General features: G+C 46.0%; 1 protein-coding gene across 11 annotated transcripts in view; it reads right to left on the reverse strand.

Moving 5' to 3' along the window:
- zswim8 (zinc finger, SWIM-type containing 8) overlaps window positions 1–24709 on the reverse strand; it is a 42154-nt gene that overhangs the window by 1707 nt on the left and 15738 nt on the right. For 2 of the 11 annotated variants that reach the window (XM_029752837.1, XM_029752836.1), the window contains 20 exons: window positions 21106–21200; window positions 19190–19362; window positions 13587–13694; window positions 12804–12885; window positions 12288–12408; window positions 11982–12183; window positions 11739–11914; window positions 9417–11170; window positions 9099–9206; window positions 8808–8932; window positions 8373–8688; window positions 8042–8197; window positions 7618–7840; window positions 7210–7499; window positions 6809–7083; window positions 6184–6681; window positions 3010–3208; window positions 2616–2819; window positions 2339–2458; window positions 1814–1992 (listed from right to left, as the gene is read on the reverse strand). In XM_029752837.1, coding sequence (XP_029608697.1) covers window positions 1814–1992; window positions 2339–2458; window positions 2616–2819; window positions 3010–3208; window positions 6184–6681; window positions 6809–7083; window positions 7210–7499; window positions 7618–7840; window positions 8042–8197; window positions 8373–8688; window positions 8808–8932; window positions 9099–9206; window positions 9417–11170; window positions 11739–11914; window positions 11982–12183; window positions 12288–12408; window positions 12804–12885; window positions 13587–13694; window positions 19190–19362; window positions 21106–21200 — 5404 coding nt within the window. The remainder of the gene's footprint in view (window positions 1–1813; window positions 1993–2338; window positions 2459–2615; window positions 2820–3009; window positions 3209–6183; window positions 6682–6808; window positions 7084–7209; window positions 7500–7617; window positions 7841–8041; window positions 8198–8372; window positions 8689–8807; window positions 8933–9098; window positions 9207–9416; window positions 11171–11738; window positions 11915–11981; window positions 12184–12287; window positions 12409–12803; window positions 12886–13586; window positions 13695–19189; window positions 19363–21105; window positions 21201–24709) is intronic. The other 9 variants (XM_029752846.1, XM_029752844.1, XM_029752847.1 and 6 more) reach the window with 9 other exon arrangements.

Below are 24709 nucleotides of genomic sequence, written 5' to 3' on the forward strand. Positions count from 1 at the left end.
AGGGATCATCTCTTTACTCAAAACCAACCCCTACCCACAATGAACGGAGAAAATTGGTCTGATACAAGTATGGTAATAGCTCCACTTTGTCCTCTGAGAGACTCTGGGGAATCTTCGCCACACTGTGAATTTCAATCCATTCAGATCTACACAAGTATATAGGGGCTAGGGGGGTAGATATGGATTGGACAACAGTGTTTGGTGGGATACAGATATCCTTATGTGGTCCACTATCTTAATACCTTGATATGGACACCTTTAACTAGGTGGTTTAAATTATATTTCTGCTTCTGGACAATGCGTTTCATACTGAGACGCGCTAGCAGGTGGAGTTTAAATGGGTTAATTTAATCACATCCCTCCATCTCAGTGTTAGCCCTTTGTTAGGGCATTGATGAAGTGATGAGAATTCAGTCTTTTCACTCCCAGCTTTAGGCAGGTGCTTCATTTTTTACCTCTCAGGACAGATTCTGCATCATAATGAGGTTAAATTGCTAAATTATTAATGGGAAACAGAGAGCGTTTCAGTTTGCTCACAATGGTGCTGTTTAATGAAGTATGACTCAAAAGGGTAGACACTAACCTCTGGTACTGCTGCAATTTCAGACAGTCATTTCAATATAAGAACCACAAAAGTTACTCTTTTGACCTCATTTACCCGAGTTTAATATGAACAGGATGTGTTCTAAGGGGGAGTGAAGAACCAATTCCAGAGAAAGACATCACAAGACATCCATAACGACACCCAGCATATGGAATTCATTCCTTTTCAGTGACTGAGGAAATTATTCATTGTCAGTCATGGTACATTTCCTCTTGAGTACAACCCCCAGATACCTCATCTCATTAACTGCCTGATGAGAAAGAGTGGAGAGCCTGTGTCACGCTGATACTGTCAGCGGACAACAAATGTGCCAGCACACACACACACACACACGTGAGAGTGTGTGTACAAGTGTGTGTAGAAACACATCATTCCGATAAGAGAAAGTCAGCTGACACTGGGGCAAATAGGAAGAGGTGTGTGTTACACTTTACAAAGTGAGAATTTGAACAATCACCTTTAAAGCCCACATAGCGGTTTTATCTAGCCTCGTTTAAAGTAGAAAGACAGTGACTCAAACCACAGCAAGGAAGCAAGGAATTCAGTGTGCACGTGCATGTGCATGTGAGCAAGTACAGAATCTCCAGGGGGCAACATGCCTTTCAGCTTTGCAACTGTCACAGCCGGTTAGCCGCTTCCCCATCAGAGCAGGCTATCCAGTGGATGCACTCATGAGTCTCCCTTCTCCACGGTGTGTAGCACTCGGACTTCATCAACTATTTATGTAAGCTGTGAGAAACGCTCACTCTCCTTCTCCTCCCCAAGATAATACTCCCTCTGCCCTGCCAATACACAGAATACACCCACTCTGATCAGTTTCTAACCCAGTATCCTGATATAAAAATGTGGTTGTTTTTATCCAAGGGGACAGTCAATGTGTACACTCAGGATGAGGTCCAGGGTGTTTACCAAACAGCTTCGTGGCTAGTGAAGGGCTGGTGTATTTGTATGTACTGGTGAGTTGTGAGCCCCTTAGCTGTTTACAGATCTGAAATAACTTGATAGGTGTGGGCAATACGGCAAAAATATCCCCTAAGTCTTGGAAGACTAGGTGAAGCCATCACCATTCACCACATAGCTTATACATACGTGGCCAAGTGGCTAGGGGTTGTTTGCGGCCTGGGCTCTGGTGTTACCTGTCAATAGGCCTGTTGAAGATGCTAAGGGAAGGATCTAGGGGGTAGTTTGCAGCCTGGACCCTGGTGTTACCTGTAGGTAGGCCTGCTGGCAGCGCTGCACCAGTTGGTGGAAGGCAGGCGTGCGGAGGTGGGCATGGATGTGGGCGGGGTTCAGTCTCTGGAGAGCCTCCATGATGATCTCCTGAAGGACGAAGGGGCTGAGCACGCCCTTAGCCGCACCCACACAGAACTGGTACACGTAGTTCACCCCTGGAGAGGATGGGAGACCCGGGAGCAGTTAGTATTTACTGACAGTTAACATAAGTCTATGGCTAACATATGTTCTTCTTTGAATTCTAGCAGAGTGCCCTGTCATTTCAGTACAATCCTCTCAACATACAGAAAATGCAGTGCTCCGATATCGATATTTCTGTTTATGTGTCTTACTTAGCATTCAACTGTAGTCCTCACCTTTGTAAACCACCAGATACTGTTATGCTGGTGTATCAATAATTCAAATCTATAATTCCCAAAACACCGTAACAGATCAAACAACCACTAGAATCAAAGATGCTTGCAGAATGCCCTCTTCACCCCGGCATCTGCCCTTGCTCACCTAGCCGTGCAGCCAGGCCCAGGAGCCACTTGACGTCCTCTGTGTATGGGGGGCTGCGGGAGAAGTTATTGGGGTGGTCGTTGTGAGCCCTCCTGCCAAGCATCTCCAAAGCTAGCATGCCTATCAAAGAGTCAGGGTCAAAGATCACAGTTATCAACACCATCAATTAGTTTGAATCAAAAGCTTAACCATAGCAAATGATTGAACTGATATTCCCAGTGCATATACCATCTAGAGATGCTTATCATGGACACTTAAAAGAATGGTTGTTCCTCACCAACTCTGTATGCTGAGTGCAGGTAGTGAAGGCCCTGCTGGCTGATTGGCTGGCTATGCTGCTCGTCTTCAGACGGGAAGGGGGCACTGACCAATGAGACAGGCTGAGAAGACATTCCAGGAAGAGATGACCCCTGAATGGCCTGGATTGTGGCGCCTGAATGGACGCCACCTACTGGATAGAAAGGGGAAAAAGATGCGGCTCCTGAGAGTGCCATAGAGAGTCCATTATAAAACATCCAAGTTCACCCCAAAAAATATTTTTACAACCTCTGCTATCAAATGTGAACCATCAACTACACCCACTTACATGGGCTAAATATTATTTTACATCTATAGACATACAAGGGACAAAGGTGTGCATGCACACACCCACAGCAGTGGTCTCTGCTCACCTGCTACAGTGGTGCTAAGAGGCAGGCCGGTCTCGGTGTGATAGGGGTGGACGGCGATCTGGGTCATGGACGGCACGGGAACACCGGGGAAGGTTACCGCTGTCGCTGCCATGGGCGGATGGGGGCCAGTGGCCACTGAGAACGGGTACTGGGCACCGATAAAGGCCGGGTGCATTCCCTGAGAGGGCACACAGACACACTTAAAATTAGTTAGATGCTATTCTCTGTTGCAGTCCTGGGCCACTGTCTTACGCCAGATAGTGCGACATTCGTCTGCACTGAGGGACGAGCAACACGTTGGAGTGACAAAATACAATGGTCGTGGGCTTAAAGGCACAGTGCAGTCAAAAATTTGATATTCCTGTGTTTTATATAGATTTTCACACTATAAAGTTGGAATAGTACTATGAAATTGGTGATAATTCTCTTTTAGTGTAAGAGCTGTTTGAAAAGACTGCCTGAAATTTCTGCCTGTTGTGGTGGCATGGAGTTTTGCCTGGTGACAATATTAAAGAGAGTTCCAAACCTTTATTCTAATAACAGCTAGTTTTCCGTGTTCCCCTCCCCACTCAGACCACTCCCAAACAGCCCTAGCAAAATGATTGCTTGAGAAATTGCTATTTTTGAAAAACACTATGGGTACACCGGTGCATACTGATTACTTGGCAGTGGTCCAGTTGTCTAGTTGAGTCGCCTTGAAACTCAATGTTGTCTGTACATCTTTCTGTTCCATCTCAATTTTATACTGTAAAAAACTGTCACAAGCTTTTAATGAAACCAAAAAGTTCATAAAATACAATATACAGAAACAGGTGTATGAAATCAAAGTTGTAATAAAAAATAACAATAATAGAAATTAAATAAAGGGAATGCAAAATGTGCATTAGTGAATCTGGAGACTGTCTCATTCTCAAATGGATCTTCTGAGTTCCAAACGGGGTGGAGCAGTCTCTACCGTCTGATATTCTCCGCGATGTCCTAGGGACTGAGAGAAGGCTTGCATCTACAGTGGGGGAAAAAAGTATTTGATCCCCTGCTGATTTTGTACGTTTGCCCACTTACAAAGAAATGATCAGTCTATAATTTTAATAGTAGGTTAATTTGAACAGCGAGAGAAAAAATAACAAAAAAATCCAGAAAAGCGCATGTCAAAAATGTTATAAAATAATTTGCATTTTAATGAGGGAAATAAGTATTTGACCGCTCTGCAAAACATGACTTAGTACTTGGTGGCAAAACCCTTGTTGGCAATCACAGAGGTCAGACGTTTCTTGTAGTTGGCCACCAGGTTTGCACACATCTCAGGAGGGATTTTGACCCACTCCTCTTTGCAGATCTTCTCCAAGTCATTAATGTTTCGAGGCTGACGTTTGGCAACTCGAACCTTCAGCTCCCTCCACAGATTTTCTATGGGATTAAGGTCTGGAGACTGGCTAGGCAACTCCAGGACCTTAATGTGCTTCTTCTTGAGCCACTCCTTTGTTGCCTTGGCCATGTGTTTTGGGTCATTGTCATGCTGGAATACCCATCCACGACCCATTTTCAATGCCCTGGCTGAGGGAAGGAGGTTCTCACCCAAGATTTGACGGTACATGGCCCAGTCCATCGTCCTTTTGATGCAGTGAAGTTGTCCTGTTCCCTTAGCAGAAAAACACCCCCAAAGCATAATGTTTCCACCTCCATGTTTGACGGTGGAGATGGTGTTCTTGGGGTCATAGGCAGCATTCCTCCTCCTCCAAACACGGCGAGTTGAGTTGATGTCAAAAAGCTCAATTTTGGTCTCATCTGACCACAACACTTTCACCCAGTTGTCCTCTGAGTCATTCAGATGTTCATTGGCAAACTTCAGACGGGCCTGTATATGTATTCTTGAGCAGGGGGACCTTGCGGGCGCTGCAGGATTTCAGTCCTTCACGGCGTAGTGTGTTACCAATTGTTTTCTTGGTGACTATGGTCCCAGCTGCCTTGAGATCATTGACAAGATCCTCCCGTGTAGTTCTGGGCTGATTCCTCACCATTCTCATGATCATTGCAACTCCACGGGGTGAGATCTTGCATGGAGCCCCAGGCCGAGGGATATTGACAGTTCTTTTGCGTTTCTTCCATTTGCGAATAATCGCACCAAATGTTGTCACCTTCTCATCAAGCTGCTTGGCGATGGTCTTGTAGCCCATTCCAGCCTTGTGTAGGTCTACAATCTTGTCCCTGACATCCTTGGAGAGCTCTTTGGTCTTGGCCATGGTGGAGAGTTAGGAATCTGATTGATTGATTGCTTCTGTGGACAGGTGTCTTTTTACAGGTAACAAGCTGCGGTTAGGAGCACTCCCTTTAAGAGTGTGCTCCTAATCTCAGCTCGTTACCTGTATAAAAGACACCTGGGAGGCCAGAAATCTTTCTGATTGAGAGGGGGTCAAATACTTATTTCCCTCATTAAAATGCAAATCAATTTATAACATTTTTGACATGCGTTTTTCTGGATATTTTTGTTGTTATTCTGTCTCTCACTGTTCAAATAAACCTACCATTAAAATTAGACTAATCCTTTCTTTGTCAGTGGGCAAACGTACAAAATCAGCAGGGGATCAAATACTTTTTCCTCCACAGTGTGAAGCAAAGTTGGGGATGTATAGAGATACGTTATGTCTTCAAAGTAGATGGAAGCTACTTAAGATGTAAGAACTATCAGCACAGTACTTCACTGGAAGCCATAGTAATGATTCTCAACCAGCCTACTTCTGAGTTTATTTGTGATAGTAAGTACCGAGTGGCGCAGCGGTCTAAGGCACTGCATCTCAGTGCTAGAGGCATCACTACAGACCCTGGTTCGATCCCGGGCTGTATCACAACCGGCCGTGATCGGGAGTCCCAAAGAGTGGCGCACAATTGTCCCAGCGTCGTCCGGGTTAGGGGATGGTTTGGCCGGCATTGTAAATTAAGAATTTGTTCTTAACTGACCTGCCTAGTTAAATATTTTTGTTGTTGTTGTTAAAACCCAGTAATAATTCAGTTTGACTCTTATTGCCTTCTCCATGTCCATCTCTTATCTAATTCTTCTCCCCCACTATCACTCCCTCAGCCCATCTTATCAGTATCTCCTTGTCTCCATCAGTCTTCCTCCCCTCCCTCCCTCCCTCCCTTCCTCCCTCCCATGATGACTCCAGACAGTCCTCTTACCTGTGGGTAGGCACCCCCTGACACAGGGAACACAGTGGGCCGGGGTACGTGCTGCAGTGGGTGCCCCAGGTACTGGGGGGTGCAGACAGTGGGTAGGTGGGCCTGGATGGTGGTGTAGGGGTGCAGGCCCTGGGTGTGGGGGTGGGCCATGGCCGAGCCGGGAAGGGCATGTGATTGGTAGATGGTGGAGCCCACAGAGATGACGGGCACCACAGCCGCTGCTGTCACAGAGGCCGTCACCGTGGCGACGCCGGAGGAATCCATGTTGCCAATGTTGTCCATTACACCATGGCCCGTCTCTGGGGGCCTCCTCCCAGCTCCACCGTTGGCCCCACAGCGTCCAGGGCCTTCACGCTGGGCCCCTGAGCCCCCTCCTACTGTCTGCTCATAGAGCCAGTACCACTGGTGGGCCACCTCAAACAGAACCTCAGGGTACACACCGCCCCCCTTGGCTGCCTCCTCTACAGCCATACAGGCTTTCTCTAGCATCACGTTGTCCTGCAGGGAGAGAGGAGGGGAGGAGGTGAAGAAAAGAGAAGAAAGGATGAGGAGATTTAGGGAAAAAAGTGCATTTTAGAGAGAAAATGGATAAAAGGTTAAAAGAATAAAAGGATGCCCAGCCTACATGAGTAGTCCGATGTGTCTTCTGCAGAACTGAAGAGTACCGGACATGTACCTGTTCCTTGCACTGCACCAGGGCCCTCTGGATCTCATTGGGGTTGAGGGCGTGTGCATGGGGCAGGCAGCTTAGGGCCAGCTCAGCCGCAGCGCGAACCATGTTGGGGTCCCGCGCCCGTGATGCTCTGTCGGCCAGTGATGCCACCTCGGGAGGGGTGAGGTGCCCGTCCCAGCATTCCACCAGGATGTTGAGGGCAGCACTGCCGATCTCCATGGCCTGGCCTGGAGGGGAAGAGGGAGAGACATTCATTATAGCTACTACTGTCTCATGGACTATGAAAGAAGAAACTTTGCTTTTGGGGTGACCTATCCCGATGAGAAAGGACAGAGAAAAACAAAGCCCCTCACCTGTGATCCAGGAGACGTGGGAGGAGTAGGTCCTGGAGAGCCAGTTAGGTGAGACAAAGTTGTGCAGGCCGAGGGCATACAGGCCGATCTCAAAGGCACAGAGGTGCAAGTTGCGGTGGGGCCCCTGGTGGCCTCCACTGGCTGAGGGCTGGGTGAAGATGGAGGTGGAGCTGTTGCCCCCGGCTTTGATCAGCACCGTCTTGGCCAACTCGAAGTAGAAGTGGGCCGCCGCCTCTGACGGTTGGTTGGGCACATGGGGTGCATGGCACTCGGGACGACGCCCTTTATACCTAAGAGGGGGGCGAGAAGAGGAATGTTCAATTAGCATATTTTTGTGAATACCTTAGTTGAGTTCTCCAATAATCAGATGGCATCAACACGTGTATAGAATATGTAGGAGTCACTCACCTGCTGGTGTCTGTGCTCTTTGCCCTAGCTCCGCCTCCGGCCCTGCGAGAGCCACTGGATGAGGAGGAGCCTAGCGAATCAGAAGAGGAGCTGCTGATGCTGTCACTGTCTTGGCCCCTCCCCCAGGAGGCTGCGGCCCAGCCCCCTCTGAGTGGGCGTCGACTAAGGGTGGGGGAGCTGTCTGAGGTGGTCTCAGGAGCACTGCTGTCGATACTCGCCATGCCTGGGACAACAAGGTAAAAACCCTTAAAACTCAAACATCTATCTAGTCAGCCACGTGTCAATACTACCTCTAGATGGCCATTCGAGTCATACAATACACCCTGTTCAAATGCAGTGCACACTATACAGTATAGGCTGTTATTTGAGAGACAGCCAGTGTCTTAATCTTAATCTGAGGTTGAGGTGGGTTTGTCATGGTTACCAGTGTGTTTCTTCTTCTGGCGGACAGGAGAGCCCCAGCAGCGCCCGCTGTATGCCCCCCGTCCTCCCAGCGCCAAGCGGCTGGGCACTGTGCCCTCTGGCTTGAATGGGGCAGCCTCGCTCGGCTGGTCACATGACGCAGGCTGGACGCCGTCTGCTAAAACAAAAAGTTAAGTATTGAATAAGTTTTACATCTAAACAGTGGCAACACAGAGTTGGATTAAAACAATTCCTTCCATTTTCAACAAATCTGTTTTGCATAGGTAGGATAACACCTCATGTTCAGTGCATCACAGGTAAAGTATGTCATTACCACCCAGTCTGTGTCTCACCTTGCTCTCTGGCCTCACTGACACACTCTCCGGCTGTGGAGTTGTTCTGCACTCCACTGCCCGCCAGACCCGCCTGCTGTCCTGCCACCCCCCCAGCAGCCACCGCTTGCAAGGAGGAGGAGGGCCCGGCTGCAGCTGTGGCGTTGGAGGCATGTTTGGACACCCCTCCGGTGGCACCTCCGTGTCCGTGAGCAGTGTGGGCAGCGTGCTTGGACGGGCTCCTTTGGCTGTTGGCAGCTGGCTTGCTGGAGTAGAAGGAGCTCAGGGTCTGGGGCTTGTGGGTCTGGCTCTCTCTGTCCAGCAGCTTGTCCAGGATCTGGGAGGTCAGAGAGAGAGGGAGAGTCATCCACAAGCCTTAAAATGCATTCAAAAAAAATGCATTAATATGTTTGTTGGTAACAAGTTATTCTACTGGCCACAGTGCGGAAGGTCTACCTTTTTCAGCTTGCTCTGGTCATCCTTGTATGTGATCATGAGGGCCAGAGCCAAATCTCCTTTCTCTCTCCTGGTCCCCTCACACAGCAGAGGATGCTCTGCCTCGCTCACTGTGGTCTTCATACCTACACACAGAAAGATGAAAAGACAGAAGCAAAAGAGTTCATCTGTTTCTAAGCCAAACTAGTACGTTTTCCTATTTAAGTATCACTAACCTCAACACGGAACCACTAAATGGCGCCTACCTCTTTCTGAAGGTGTAAATGCAAAAAACCTTGTGGTTGATCTTACCCAGTGCTGCTACAGCCGCCTCAAAGCCCAGCTCCTCGTCTCCAGGCATCTCGTTGTTCCGGTTACGGCTAGGCGGACGGGAACCTGTGGGGGACACAACTGTACAAACAACATAGAGAGGGACGAGGTGAAATATAAATGACTGGAAGTCTCACTTATGTGATGCCTGCATGACGTGTAATTCAGATCAATTATCAAGTAAACGTTATACATCTGTGTGCATATGTACTGTTTGGTGTATGTATTGTGTGAGCTCAAACAGAATCTCAATGTGGAAGGAAAAAACATGGGGAATTAAAAATGTGTAGCGAGATTCACCTGGGGTACACAGCACATCAAATATGAAGCTGGCCAGCATGAGGGGCAGGACGGGCCTGTAGTCACAGAAGTTCCCGTCTCGGAGCTGCTCGGCCCTGTCCCGTATGGACGTCATCTCCACCAGGCCCAGAGGGATTTTCTTCAGCAGAGCCACCACCTCTGACTCCTGGTAGGCAAGCTTGACCTCCAGGGCCTTGGTGGAGGCTGGGGGCCTCTGCAGCTCCAAAGAGAACATACCCGTGCTGAAGGCCAGGTTGTGAAGCTCCAGCCTCTCGCTCAGCACCGTCAGCAGAAAAGAGGTCTTAACCAGGGTGTTTGTGGCCACCTGGGTCTGCCTGCTGGTGGACACCTTGCTCTTCTTGCCCTTGGTCTGGGGCTGCTCCACCTTCAGGTCTGGAGGGTTGACCAGCAGGTCTCCAGCCAGCTCCACTGCCAGTCTGCAGGCATCGTTGCTGTAGCCGTGAGCGTGGAGGGCCTCTGCACATGCAAACAGCACCTCCATCTGGCCCTCCTGCTCCAGTGGCTTGATCCCAGCAAAGATGTCTGGTTCCTCCTCATTGTTGTTCTCCGACACTCTCTCTACACCCTCCTCATTAGCTGAATTCAGAAAGTAGGCCTGGTAGTCATCCTCTCCTACAGGGTCTCCTCCTGCCCCTGCTTCTGCTGCTGCCTCTGGGGCCTGATTGGGCAGGGCTACGGCTCCAGTGCCAGTTTCTCGGCGGCCATCACGCGGTGACTTGGCGGCAGCTGCAGTCACGGTAACAACCGAGGTGGAGGGCCGAACGTCTCCAGCGATGGCCGCCTCCTCATTTCCATTCATCTCCGCCTCCACATTCACCACGGCAATGGCTGCTTCCACGATGACAGCAGCGTTCTCTTTGGTGGGGAAGGCGGGCTGGGGCTCAGCGGCAGGTAGGGTGGCAGCAAGGGTGACCCGTTTGCCCTCGAAGGCGCGCTCCTTGGGCGTGTTTCCGGCCACTTTCCCTCCCCCACTGTATTTGTGTGGCTCTCTGAGTAGCGGGCTTGGTGAGGGCAGCATCTCGGGCGGCGGGGGCGTGAAGTCAAAGGTGTTGCTGGCCTCAGCGCCCAGCGCCAGACTGGAGCCATCATCCAGGCTCAGCTCGGCCATGTCAGGCTCGAGGGAGCTGTCCTCACTGCTGGTGCGCCGCTTGGCTGCTTGGTGTTTTCCCCCTACCACTCCTGATCCCCCAGAGGACGACTTGCCCCCCTGTGCTATCTTAGCCTTGCCCCCAGTGGACGAGGAGGAACCTGCGCCTTTGTACATCCCCTTACTACTGCCCTCCTCTAGAGAGAGACACACACTGCCCCCTAGCCGAACTAGGACCCCTCCTCCGCCCCCGGCCGACAACCCCTTCCTCTTGCTCACGATGGTCTCTTTGGGCCTGACCGCCACTTCTTGTTGGGGACTTCTGCCCTTGTAGTCTCCCCCACCTCCCTCAGAGCTGCCAGATCTCCCTCCTCCAGGTTCAGGGGGGTCTCCAGCCAGGCCAGCCTTGGCCCCTCTCTGCTGCTGCACTGCCCTGGCCCAGCAGAAGGAAGCGCTCTTCTTGTCTGCACTGCAGTAGGTGATGCCTGGCAGTGGGTAGGCCACCTCCCAGTTGAAGTAGCAGGACTCCACGGCTGGCTTGAAGCCCTGGAACAGTTTGTCCAGGGACTTGCGGTGTTGTCCTCGCTTCACGATCTCAATCACTTTCAGATGCCACTGCTTGAGCTGGGCAGCCAGCTCCAAACGCCTATGGGATGGTGCAAAAAGAAACGTAGACACACATTGTTATAGTCAGTCCAGGAAACAAAGGCCACAGAGCAGAGACGATAGTAACAAACAAGCACACACACACACACACACACACACCATTATTCTGATAATTGCCACTGTAACTGAAAGACACACACACACAAAGAGCTTTCTGCAAGGAACTGACACTGTTGTTCCTTATTTCACTTTCTGTCATTGCGTCTCAAAGAGCTCATTTAAAACAGTGTCGAGTGAGACCACATAGCACTCTAAAGGCCAAGCAGCAATCAGGTCACAGTGAATCAGGAGGATGCCCTGGTCTAATACACTCAATGTCCCAAACACTTACTGCTCTAACCAGATTACCTTAACAGAGCCTCAAAAGAGTGTATATCAACCCAACGCAGACAGATATATACCTGGAATGGGTTGTGAAAGTGAGAATTGAATTGAAGGTAAGAGAGACAGCAGGAGTGCTGTGTTGTCAGTATTAGACACTATTCTAGTTGATGTAGGAAACCAAGGCTAAGTAAGTGTTAGGCAGGAAGAAAGGGAAGTGACCTCACCTATGAGGGCTCATGGTGGGGTCTAAGACAGCCAGCCTCCACAGAACGACCATCTCATCACACATGCTGGCGCAGGCGTGGGCGGCCACCTCCGACTGCCCGTTACTGCGCCCCGTGTGCCCGCTGGCACTGCTGTGGGATGCCGACGTACGCACGCTGTACCACCAGCCAATGATCTGAGGAGAGAACAGTCACCTCTGTCCTATCATGTGTGAATAAGTATGTATGTAACGTGTGGGTTACCTGTTCATAAGTGAGACACTGCTCAGTGAGGATCTCTAGTAGGGGTGCAGCGTTGCTGTCTCTCCTCTTGAGCATCTCCCTGACGATGGACAGGAGGTTCCAGATCCCCTCGGGCTCCCGCCCCCTCAGCGGCCTCAGCAGACACGCCCACTCTGCCGCCGCCGGAGGCTCCGTGGATGACAGGTACATGGAGTTGACGTCACTGCACCGGGAGAGAGGGAGCACACACACAGGTTAGCAAGTATACTTCCACACATTACCTGCGTCCTCTCCTGTTACCTTTGACTATGCCAGTCTCTGTCTTACCTGAAGACAACAGGAGAGGGGCCACAGAACTTGTGCAGAGTCTTCTTGATGTTGTCACTGAGCGTAGACTCATCTAGATACCAGGTGCTCTGATCAGAGGCTGAGGGGCCAGCAGTGGGGTCTGTACACAGGAGACAGGGAGTAAACACAAAGTCCGAGAAATGCAATACAACAAACATACAGGAAATGTCAAGATGCTGATTTAAGCTGATAATTGGGAAACACATGCCATGTGAGGGCCATCTGAACCACACTATAGCATGCTCAAACCACACATATATACACATGAGCAAAACGCCCTCAGGCCTCCATCTCTACCATTTGCACTATCTACAGTTGTGGGCGTGGGACGCAACCCCTATCTCATACTGGTGGAGGATGTGGTGAGTTACACCCCATACAATACACAGCACTTTGACTCATTATCATTGTCTCCGATCACATCATGAACCCTTGTGAGAGATAAGTAGAGGCTGCCCCCTGCAGGAGGCAAACAGAAGTGCAGGCAGGGCATACCGGGAGCCCCACACACTGTGTTGATGGCTGTGGACTGGGAGGACAGGAGCTCATCCAGGAGCCTCTGGGCTGTGGGCAAAATCTGCAGGACAAAAATAACATCCGTTTTAATGAGTATGACAGAATCTGTTTCAGATCCATTAATGATAGGTTATGACAATCGGTTTCGCCATTGTTTCAGGGGTGGTGTGGGGGTGGGGGGCATAGCTTCTCATGGCTACTTGTTAAATCCTACCTTTTGAACACAAGGCTCTAATTACAGCTAAGAAATACAGTTGGCCTTAGAGCTGAGTAACATTACACTGACCAACACGGCACTATTGACTGTAATACATAAGGAGACAATGCAACTACTGTGTGTTCTTTATCCCAGTAGCACAGGGGGCAAACAAAGGGAGTATTGAGACTGGGCCTATTACAGGCAGAGCATAGCTACCTCTACAAACCTAACCACTGGGAGGTAGGACAACATTGTTCACACATTCAACTGAATGTATTTTTGCAACTATTGATAATCTTCAATATATAAACAACATTATCTAAATGTTTTTGAAGAGCCTAAAGGGATTGAGAAATGTGTCTAGGATTCTATGTACAATATATGGTTTTGCGAATACAACAATATTTATATTTACACATTTGAATGTAACTTGGTGGTTTCAGTGGTTGGAACTTGCCTCCTAGTTATAATGACCCTCCACATTGAGATAGCCAGCCCACCCATTATTCCTGAAGTGAAGCTCGCAGATAATCTAACCAGTTAGTGTGGTGCGACAGTCTTACCTGTTGGGGAAGCTCACTGATGAGGTACTGGGCAAACTTCTGCAGCTGGTCCCTCTGCAGCCGGGACAGGGACTCTGACACGGGGGCTCGCAAGCACACTGCAGACGCCTGGCAGACAAACAAAGGAGTGACAGGCATTAGTGTACATTTAGGATCTCACCTTGCTCGGTTTCCTGTTCACACAGTGAGTTTAAATGCAGAGAATTAAAATATAAACTGAAATGTGGGTGTGCAACAAACTTCAAGTTCGGGGGTCGTACAGGACAAGACACCACTACAACAGAAAGTGGTTATAATATACCTCACATTAAAATAAGACTAGAGAGACGGGAAAGAGAGAGGTGGTCTGCTACCACTGTGTGGTGAATGGGAACGGAAACACTGAGATTCCTGGACCGGGATGGAGACAAGAGAAAGGAACAGAGGGGATGATGGGCCGAGTATGTTTTAATAGCCAGGGTAAATAGCACAAACAGCAAGATAGGGAGGGACAGCGGCATGCTTGTGCTCTAATAGCCTGCTAAAGAACATTTCATGGGGAGAGGCTATATGGACATGCCTAGTGCCTAAATGGGTGAAGTGTGTCGCACAGCTGAGAGTCAGTGTGGAGACGAATAGATACGGTTCAGTAAATCGTTCTGATATGCCCTTTGTTTATGCTGGCTAGCTGGCAACAGCATGGTGCTAGTTAAAACTTATGAAAGAAAGTGATGTGTATTTTGAAGGGCGAGGGAGAAATAACTTGTAGCATTGGTCACCGTCTCCAATTTGTTCCATCCCACTTCATTTTATTTTGAGTTGGATAGCAGCCTACACGAGAAATAACTTATTGGTGGTAACCATCTGGATGTCAGTGATACAGCCTATACTGCTCAATTGGGAGAGTTTGTGCTGAAAGCCGGCAACACAACAACACGGGGCACAGTGTCCTTCGCTCCCGCTTGCCACAGTAAGGAGAGGAAAGTAGCTAGATAGTTTAGCCAATATAAGGCCAGGGTGACAGCTAAAGCGCAACATTTTTGTCGTGATTTTCACCGAAAATGTACAACTATAGCATTAATGTCTAACGTTAAATTCAAGTAATAATAAAAATTTAAAAAAACAATTACTCAGATAAAAACAGAATGATTCTAAACACTCCCAAGTCCCAATTTCGGCAGACAAGTTTCAAATTCTCGCCGAAGTTTCTAGCCCCAAAAATAAACTAGCTAGCTTGCTGGGAAGGGCTCATCGGGATGGCTGGCTAAACTGAACTGAGTCCATTCATCTCCACTCGACTCTTGCTTGGCAGACAAACGTCATCCATTTGGGCACCAGGCGTATAGCCTCTCCCCATTCCAAACTCATTAATAGGATTATATCATCAGTGGCAGATATGCCCATTGCCAACACACTCCCCCTAACCCCCAACCTTTCGGTGAGGATCTTCTGCTGGTTCTATTCAAATGATCTCTGACCAAAACATTTCAGAATATAATGCTTTGAGATCGTCTGAGGTTATTACAGATGGATCAGTTCTTTAGGGGTGTTAATGTACATTGCTTTACACACTTAACAGTCAAGAGTTCTGTGCTGCGGTGTGTGTGCGCGCTTGTGCTTGGTATTTATCACATTGTTCTTCTGGAGTGGTTTCATAATGTGCAACTAATTGAGCACACTCAAGTTGAACTGTGTGCTTGCGTATGTGTGTGTGCCTGTGTGCGTGCCTGTATGTGTGACCAAGCGCCCTAGAGAGGAACAGGGAAGACGCAGATCTGTGGGTTCAGTCTGTGGATGTATGTCTGTGAAGATACACATTTAGACAACTTGTTGTTGAAAGTACAGTGCCTATATTCTGACACACTGTGTGAACATGCTCTCAGGAGACACGGAATTTCAGGAAATAAAAAAAAATGGTTATTAATAATGTATTATTTCAAAGCTACCTACACCCTACGGTTCCCATTTTAACACAACCCCCAAAAAACTGCACTAGTGGGTCTGTATTAGAAGTCGACCAATTAAATCGGAATGGCAGATTAATTAGGGCCGATTTCAAGTTTTCATAACAAATCGGTAAATCTGCATTTTTGGACACCGATCATGGCCGATTACATTGCACTCCACGAGGAGACTGCGTGGCAGGCTGACTACCTGTTATGCGAGTGCAGCAAGGAGCCAAGGTAAGGTGCTAGCTAGCATTAAAAGTATCTTATAAAAAACAATCAATCAATCTTAACATAATCACTAGTTAACTACACACTGTTGATGATATTACTAGTTTATCTAGCCTGTCCTGCGTTGCATATAATCGATGCGGTGCCTGTTAATTTATCATTGAATCACAGCCTACTTCGCCAAACGGGTGATTTAACAAGCGCATTCGCGAAAATAGCCCTGTTGTTGCACCAATATGTACCTAACCATAAACGCCTTTCTTAAAATCAATACACAAGTATATCTTTAAACCTGCATATTTAGTTAATATTGCCTGCTAACATGGATTTCTTATAACTAGGTAAATTGTGTCACTTCTCTTGCGTTCTGTGCAACAGAGTCAGGGTATATGCAGCAGTTTGGGCCACCTGGCACGTTGAACTATGTGAAGACTATTTCTTCCTAACAAAGACAGCCAACTTCGCCAAACGTGGGATGATTTAACAAAAGCGCATTTGCGAAAAAAAGCACAATTGTTGCACGAATGTACCTAACCATAAACATCAACGCCTTTCTTAAAATCAATACACAGAAGTTTATTTTATTAAACCTGCATATTAAAAGAAATCCAGGTTACCAGGCAATATTAAACTAGGGAAATTGTGTCACTTCTCTTGCGTTCATTGCACGCAGAGTCAGGGTATATGCAACAGTTTGGGCTGCCTGGCTCGTTGCGAACTAATTTGCCAGAATTTTACGTAATTATGACATAACATTGAAGGTTGTGCAATGTAACAGGAATATTTAGTCTTGTGGATGCCACCCGTTCGATAATATACGGAACGGTTCCATATTTCACTGAAAGAATAAACGTTTTGTTTTCAAAATTATAGTTTCCAGATTTGACCATATTAATGACCCAAGGCTCATATTTCTGTGTGTTACTATGTTATAATTAAGTATATGATTTGATATTTGATATTTGATAGAGCAGTCTGAATGAGCGGTGGTAGGCAGCAGCAGGCTCATAAGCATTCATTCAAACATCACTTTTGTGCGTTTGCCAGCAGCTCTTCGCTGTGCTTCAAGCATTGAGCTGTTTATGACTTCAAGCCTATCAACTCCCGAGATAAGGCTGGTGTAACCGATGTGAAATGGCTAGCTAGTTAGCGGGGTGCGCGCTAATAGCATTTCAATCTGTGACGTCACTCGCTCTGAGACCTTGAAGTAGTTGTTCCCCTTGCTCTGCAAGGGCCACAGCTTTTGTTGAGCGATGGGTAACAATGCTTCGAGGGTTGTTGTTGTCGATGTGTTCCTGGTTCGAGCCCAGGTTGGGGCGAGAAGAGGAATGGAAGCTATACTGTTACACTGGCAATACTAAAGTGCCTATAAGAACATCCAATAGTCAAAGGTATATGAAATACAAATGGTATAGAGAGAATTAGTCCTATAATTCCTAAAACCTAAAACTCCTTACCTGCTTACCAGCTTTCATATGTTCTCATGTTCTGAGCAAGGAACTTAAACGTTAGCTTTTTTTACATGGCACATGGCACTTTTACTTTCTTCTCCAACACTTTGTTTTTGCATTATTTAAACCAAATTGAACATGTTTCATTATTTATTTGAGGCTAAATTGATTTTATTGATGTATTATATTAAAATAAGTTTTCATTCAGTATTGTTGTAATTGTCATTATTACAAATAATATATATATTTTTTTTAATATTTAAAAAAAATATATATATAACGTATTTTTTTTATTTTTTAAATACAAATAAAATACAATAAATGTAAAAAAAATTGGCCGGTTAATCTGTATGGGCTTTCTTTGGTCCTCCGATAATCGGTATCGGCGTTGAAAAATCATAAATTGGTCCACCTCTAGTCTGTATTTCTCACAATACTTGTAGCAGCATTCATTTGAAGACCTCTCATGATTTGATGTCCAATCCATGAGAGGGACATGGCAACTGTTGCATTCCCCACTGAGTATTTGGAGTGATTAAATCTGTTTTGACTACTGCATCGCTCTTTTGTCATGGCAAAATGTCACCTCTTATGGCAAGTAAGTGGACTGAATAAATGGAAAGGTCTAAGCATAACATAGCCCCCATGGCTTTGCGAGAATGGCGTCACCTTGGGCGACAGGTTTTCAATATACACTTTCACAGAGAGGGTGAAAAGGCCGGCCTCCCATCTGGGCCTGAGAGATGTTAATTACTTTACAGCTAATCCATCCATTCAATACAATAATGGTTAATTAGGGTCAATTTGCGCCTGATAAAAGGTCACAAGAAAGCTATGGAGACGTGTGTGCGTGCCACAGCCGCAGAACAGCTGACAGTCGGAAGTGGGAGAAGACCTACACAGCAGGGAGTGGGGGTATGGCTATGGGAGACTAGGCTCTCTCCTGGACTGATAATTACAGAGAAAGAGAGAGATCGGATTGTTCCCCAGTGGAAAACAAATATGAGGATTTGCAGAGTTTAAGATCAATGTGATTTTCTGATTCTGATCATATGGCATAATCCGCATTTAGTGCCATGGGATCATATGATCTCAGAACATCTGAACATAACGTCAAAGGCTGAACTGAGCCCACACACTCGTTCATGCCAACACACACTCAGACCTTGCAAGACCCACCTACACTGTGATATCAGTAGAGAACAGACAGTCCTCCACCCAAAGACATCAGAGCCTCCCACACATACACACTCATGGTGCCTCAGCACTCTCTTACATCCCTATGAGTCACAGATAGACAATTCTGTACATATATACAGCAAATCTGTAAGCTATTTGAATACATACAATGTTTTCAAACAGTAATGTGTTATATAGTCGGTAGGGGTGTTTACCAACAAAACCGATATGTGCAACCACGGCTTAAAAACAGACAGGGTTGGCTTACAATCAAAGGATTATTACATTATTATTACTACACGTAAGTAAGCTATATTTCGTCTGCAAATGTTTTGGAAAAAACAAATACATTTGCCCAAGAAGCACTTGTTGGTTGTACAAATACATTGTTACAGTTGTTGGTTAGCTGGCTAGCTAAACCTAGCAATATTAGCATAGACGTGACAAGCGTCAAAACACCTCAAAGCAAGACATGGTATTAAGAACAAATACAACCAGCTGAAACAAGTAATCTACAATTCGCCAAACAACAGCTTCTAGTCATTGTTGCTAGCAATCTATGACAACAACACAGAGCCTTTGAACTCGGAGTTGCACACAAATTATTATTGTGACGCTGTCAACCCATCTATAGGCTATGGCATGTGTCTGTTCCAGGGTTGGAGTAAAAGTTCCTAAAATGAAATGGAATTGACCGTTATCACAGTACTACACTAACTCACATGTATGCTGTACTATAATTGCAGCACAATGGTGTATAGGTGTATTCATGTGGTAATGCGGTGTAACTCATGTTGTGTCTGTACTCTAAACTCACGTTGTGGATCCTGAAGAGGCAGAGGGCCACCACATGGGCGCACCACTTGGCCCCGGCTCCACAGGTGCAACTGCAGGAAGTGATGCGGCAGCGGTCGAACATGACAGCCACATTGTACGCCCCTTTTGATTGGCCAGCCTGGGGCGACACCACGGTGGCACTGAGGTGGAAACCTTTGAGAGAGAAAGAGAGGGAGCGAGAGAAAGAAATAGAGAGGGGATCATATCTGCTCTGTAACGTCCATCTATTTGTCTGTGTCGGACAATGAGACTGGAGCAATGGAATGAGAAATACAGTGTTATTATGATAAAGTAGGGCAGGAAATCTTAGAGTGATGGCCGACACTGTGCAGCAGCAGTACTGTAATGCGTCCTGAGCCTGAGCTGCCAGACAGGAAATGAAAGGCAGTTATTTCCATGCACATGGAAAGACTAGGAGATAGGAGGAAAAAGAGGGAGAGGGGGAGGTTGCCCAAAAGCTTTTACCCAATGGACAGCAGCCAGCATTCTCCTAGTGAGCCCGAGCCGGCACAGAGCAGGAGGGGAGGGTAGGAGAGGTGGGGGAGTAGAGGAACGACTCAGAGTAACTGTTCCAGATTCAACATAACAGGACCCCTTCAGTCAGCCGAGCTCTGTTCCTGCTCCAGTTTCTCTGCTCCTACCTGGCAGTCTCCAACTCCTCCTCTAACCTACTTCCTTTCCCCTCCTACTTCCACTGGGAGACAGGGTTTCCATTACCTCACAATGAACTCTAACATGTTTAACCTAATACAGCACTGACATACCCTGGGCTCGCAGGAAAACAATGGAGGCACACTCTGCAGATAAAGAGAAAGCGCTTGCTTTCAAAATGGTTGTAAACATTTTTATCAGAACCCTCGGTTCATTATGAAAGTATTTGAAAAAGCTAATATATGCCCCTCCAAGGTTTAATACAGTGGGAAAGGTTACATCTCTAAATATCTGCTTTCAGCTACCTAGAATTCTCTTTAACATAACTTACAAGCATTAATCACCAAGCCACCGTTGAGCAGTGCAAAAAGGGGCATTTCACTGCAACACTTTCTGATCCTAGCTGGCATCTCAGTGATGTTGAGTGTAATGGATGAGTAACCCAATCATTATGTAGAATGCTCAGTGGATTTCAGGCAGGCTGCTTGGCCTGTAGTTAATCCTAGGTGCTGTGCCCATTGAAGTGGTCCATGTAATAGCAGGTCTATGCACTATATTTCACCCCTGTGGCTTCATTCATTGACCTAGGAAATATCTTAAATGGCACAGTACAACAGCAACATTCCTACACGATTACGCTACATCAAGTTCTCTTTCTAGTAATGAACTGAGGGTTGGCAAACTCAATGGCGAATGATCAGTGATAAATTTGGCCACATACCCTGACCGGGAAAACCTCTGGGTCCTAGTCGTAGCCTATCACCACCAGAGTAGTGCGCAGAGGTTGTCGTGTCACAGGGTCAGGAAAACTCTAAGCCCTAGTGATGAGGGGTGAGAGTGGTGTGGCGCGGACTGAGCTCTATCTGTTAGAGCTGGTGAGTGAGGCTCCGTCAGGACCATTAAAGCACATGTAATCCCCACACATCCTGCCTGCCTCCCTGACCGGCTGCTCTAATCCAGTCATCTGGGATGAGCAGAGAAATGCAGAGGCTCCACCCGGATTCCAACGCAACTGAGGTGAAAACAGCATCTGACCTGGGATAAATGTTCAACTCGATAAACGCACAACTAGTTTTTGAAGCCCAAAGCACAGAGAGAGTGTGGGGCTGTGGAACAAGCCTAGCCAATATGTGACCAGGACAACTTTATGGAGGTTTGTTGGAGGTTTGGAGAGTTCAGCCTTCTGTGCTGCTGTTGTCTTAGAGCTGTGGTGGAATTAGGTGAAAAACACTGCTCAGGGCTCACCTATCTGCAGAGGGTCTTTTACAGCCCTCATCCTGTACAGCTGCTCCCCTCGCTGGAACTCATCAGGGCTGCCGTTAGCCAGACACGAGTACAGCCTGCAGAGGGAGAACCACAGAGAGGGGATGAGATCAGAGAACAAAAAAAGATACATTCAATTCTCCAAACACTATGTCCCTTCTGAAGTTGTGCTAGCTATTTGTATAATGTGTGAGTGGTCCCCAGTATTTGGCATGAGTGAATGTTCTGAGTTGATTTCGTAATTGTAAATGAGTGGGTGTCTGATAAGCTGAAATGGAATGGGATTCCAAAACAAAGAGAGTACGATGTACAATAAAGCCTCATGCCATTTCATTTCCTTGTCATGCTTTAACATTTCTGGGAAGGGGGTTCCGCTAGCGGAACACCTGGCCTTCAGCCAGTGAAATTGCAAGGCGACAAATTCAAACCACAGAAATATCATACTTAAAATTCCTCAAACATACAAGTATTATACACCATTTTAAAGATAAACTTATCGTTAATCCAACCACAGTGTCCGATTTCAAAAAGGCTTTACGGTGAAAGCACACCGTGCGATTATGTTAGGTCAGCGCCACAAAAAAAACAGACATTTTCCAGCCAAGGAGAGGTGTCACAAAAGTCAGAAATAGCGTTAAAACTAATCACTAACCTTTGATGATCTTCATCTGGTGGCACTCCCAGGACTCCATGTTAGACAATAAATGTTTGTTTTGTTCGATAAAGTTAATCTTTATGTCCAAAACCTCATTTGAAATTGGCGTGTTATGTTCAGAAATGCATTGTCTCAAACAAACATCCGGTGAAAATACAGAGCCACATCAAATTACAGAAATACTCATCATAAACATTGATATAAGATACAAGTGTTATACATACGATTAAAGATACACTTCTTGTTAATCCAGCCGCTGCGTCCGATTTCAAAAAGGCTTTACGGTGAAAGCACACCATGCGATTATGTTAGGTCAGCGCCTAGCCACAAAAACCATACAGCCATTTTCCAACCAAGGAGAGGTGTCACAAAAGTCAGAAATAGCATTAAAATGAATCACTAACCTTTGATGATCTTCATCTGATGGCACTCCCAGGTCTCCATGTTAGACAATAAATGTTTGTTTTGTTCGATAAAGTTCATCTTTATGTCCAAATACCTCCTTTTTGTTCGCGCGTTTAGTCCAGTAATCCAAATACAAAGCGGGGGCACAAAGTCTAGACGAAAAGTCAAAAAAAGTTCAATTTGAGTTCGTAGAAACATAGGTGTTAGGGTGTTTTTATCATAAATATTCAATAATGTTTCAACCGGACAATACTGTTTTCATTAGAAAGGAAAGGGAACGGAGCTCGCGCTCACAGCCACACGCGTGACTAAACTAAAAGGCATTCACCTGGGCCATCTGCTTAGAGTAGAGGTCGACCGATTATGATTTTCCAACGCCGATACAGATACGGATTATCGGAGGACCAAAAAAAAGTGTTGATTAAATCGGCCAATTTTTTATTTATTTATTTGTAATAATGACAATTACAACAATACTGAATGAACTTATTTTAACTTAATATAATACATCAATAAAATCAATTTAGCCTCAAATAAATAATGAAACATGTTCAATTTGATTTAAATAATGCAAAAACAAAGTGTTGGAGAAGAAAGTAAAAGTACAATATGTGCCATGTAAAAAAGCTAACGTTTAAGTTCCTTGCTCTGAACATATGAAAGCTGGTGGTTCCTTTTAACATGAGTCTTCAATATTCCCAGGTAAGATGTTTTAGGTTGTAGTTATTATAGGAATTATAGGATTATTTCTCTCTATACGATTTGTATTTCATATACCTTTGACTATTGAATGTTCTTATAGCCACTTTAGTATTGCCAGTGTAACAGTATAGCTCCCGTCCCTCTCCTCGCTCCTACCTGGGCTCGAACCAGGAACACATCGACAACAGCCACCCTCGAAGCAGCGTTACCCATGTAGAGGAAGGGAAAAAACTACTCCAAGTCTCAGAGCGAGTGATGTTTGAAACGCTATTAGCGCGCACCCGGCTAACTAGCTAGCCATTTCACATCGGTTACACCAGCCTAATCTCAGGAGTTGACAGGCTTGAAGTCATAAACAGCGCAATGCATTGCGAAGGGCTGCTGGCAAAACGCACGAAAGTGCTATTTTGAATGAATGCTTACGAGCCTGCTGCTGCCTACCACCGCTCAGTCAGACTGCTCATCAAATCATAGACTTAATTATAACATAATAACACACAGAAACAGGAGCCTTAGGTCATTAATATGGTCGAATCCGGAAACTATCATCTCGAAAACAAAACATTATTCCTGTTACATTGCACAACCTTCAGTGTTATGTGATAATTACGTAAGATTCTGACAAATTACCCAAAGTGTTGCATATACCCTGACTGCGTGCAATGAACGCAAAATGACAATTTCACCTGGTTAATATTGCCTGCTAACCTGGATTTCATTTAGCTAAATATGCAGGTTTAAAAATATATACTTCTGTGTATTGATTTTAAGAAAGGCATTGATGTTTATGGTTAGGTACAGTCGTGCAACGATTGTGCTTTTTTCGCAAATGCGCTTTTGTTAAATCATCCCCGTTTGGCGAAGTCGGCAGTCTTTGATAGGAAGAAATAGTCTTCACAGTTCGCAACGAGCCAGGCGGCCCAAACTGCTGCATATACCCTGACTCTGTTTGCAAGAGAAGTGACACATTTTCCCTAGTTAAAAGAAATTCATGTTAGCAGGCAATATTAACTAAATATGCAGGTTTAAAAATATATACTTGTGTATTGATTTTAAGAAAGGCATTGATGTTTATGGTTGGAGCAACGTGTACCTAAGCGATTATATGCAACGCAGGACAGGCTAGATAACCTAGTAATATCATCAACCATGTGTAGTTAACTAGTGATTATGATTGATTGATTGTTTTTTATAAGATAAGATTAATGCTAGCTAGCAACTTACCTTAGCTTCTTACTGCATTCACGTAACCTCGTGGAGTGCAATGTAAAGCAGGTGGTTAGAGCGTTGGACTAGTTAACCTTAAGGTTGCAAGATTGAATCCCTGAGCTGACAAGGTAAAAATCTGTCTTTCTGCCCCTGAACAAGGCAGTTAACCCACCATTCCTAGGCCATCATTGAAAATAAGAATGTGTTCTTAACTGACTTGCCTAGTTAAATAAATTATTTTAACAGTTTTGGAAACTTTAGAGAGTGTTTTCTATCCAAATCTAATTATATGCATATTCTAGCTTCTGGGCCTGAGTAACAGGCAGTTAACTCTGGGCACGCTTTTCATCCAAACTTCCCAATGCTGCCCCCTATCCCTAAAGAGTTTTAAAGGCCCAGTGCAGTCCAAAATGTTATTTTATGTTTTATACATATTTCCACACTATGAGGTTGGAATAATAACTGTGAAAAATAAGATAATGCCCTTTTAGTGTAAGAGCTGTTTGAAAAGACTGGCTGAAATTTCAGCCTGTTTTGGTGGGATAGAAAGCCAAAACTATGTTGATATCACCATGCGGTAAATTAGTTAGACAAATAAGAAAGAGTTCCAAACCT

This window comes from Salmo trutta, chromosome 5, assembly GCF_901001165.1.
Source record: "Salmo trutta chromosome 5, fSalTru1.1, whole genome shotgun sequence".
NCBI classification, from domain to species: domain Eukaryota; kingdom Metazoa; phylum Chordata; class Actinopteri; order Salmoniformes; family Salmonidae; genus Salmo; species Salmo trutta.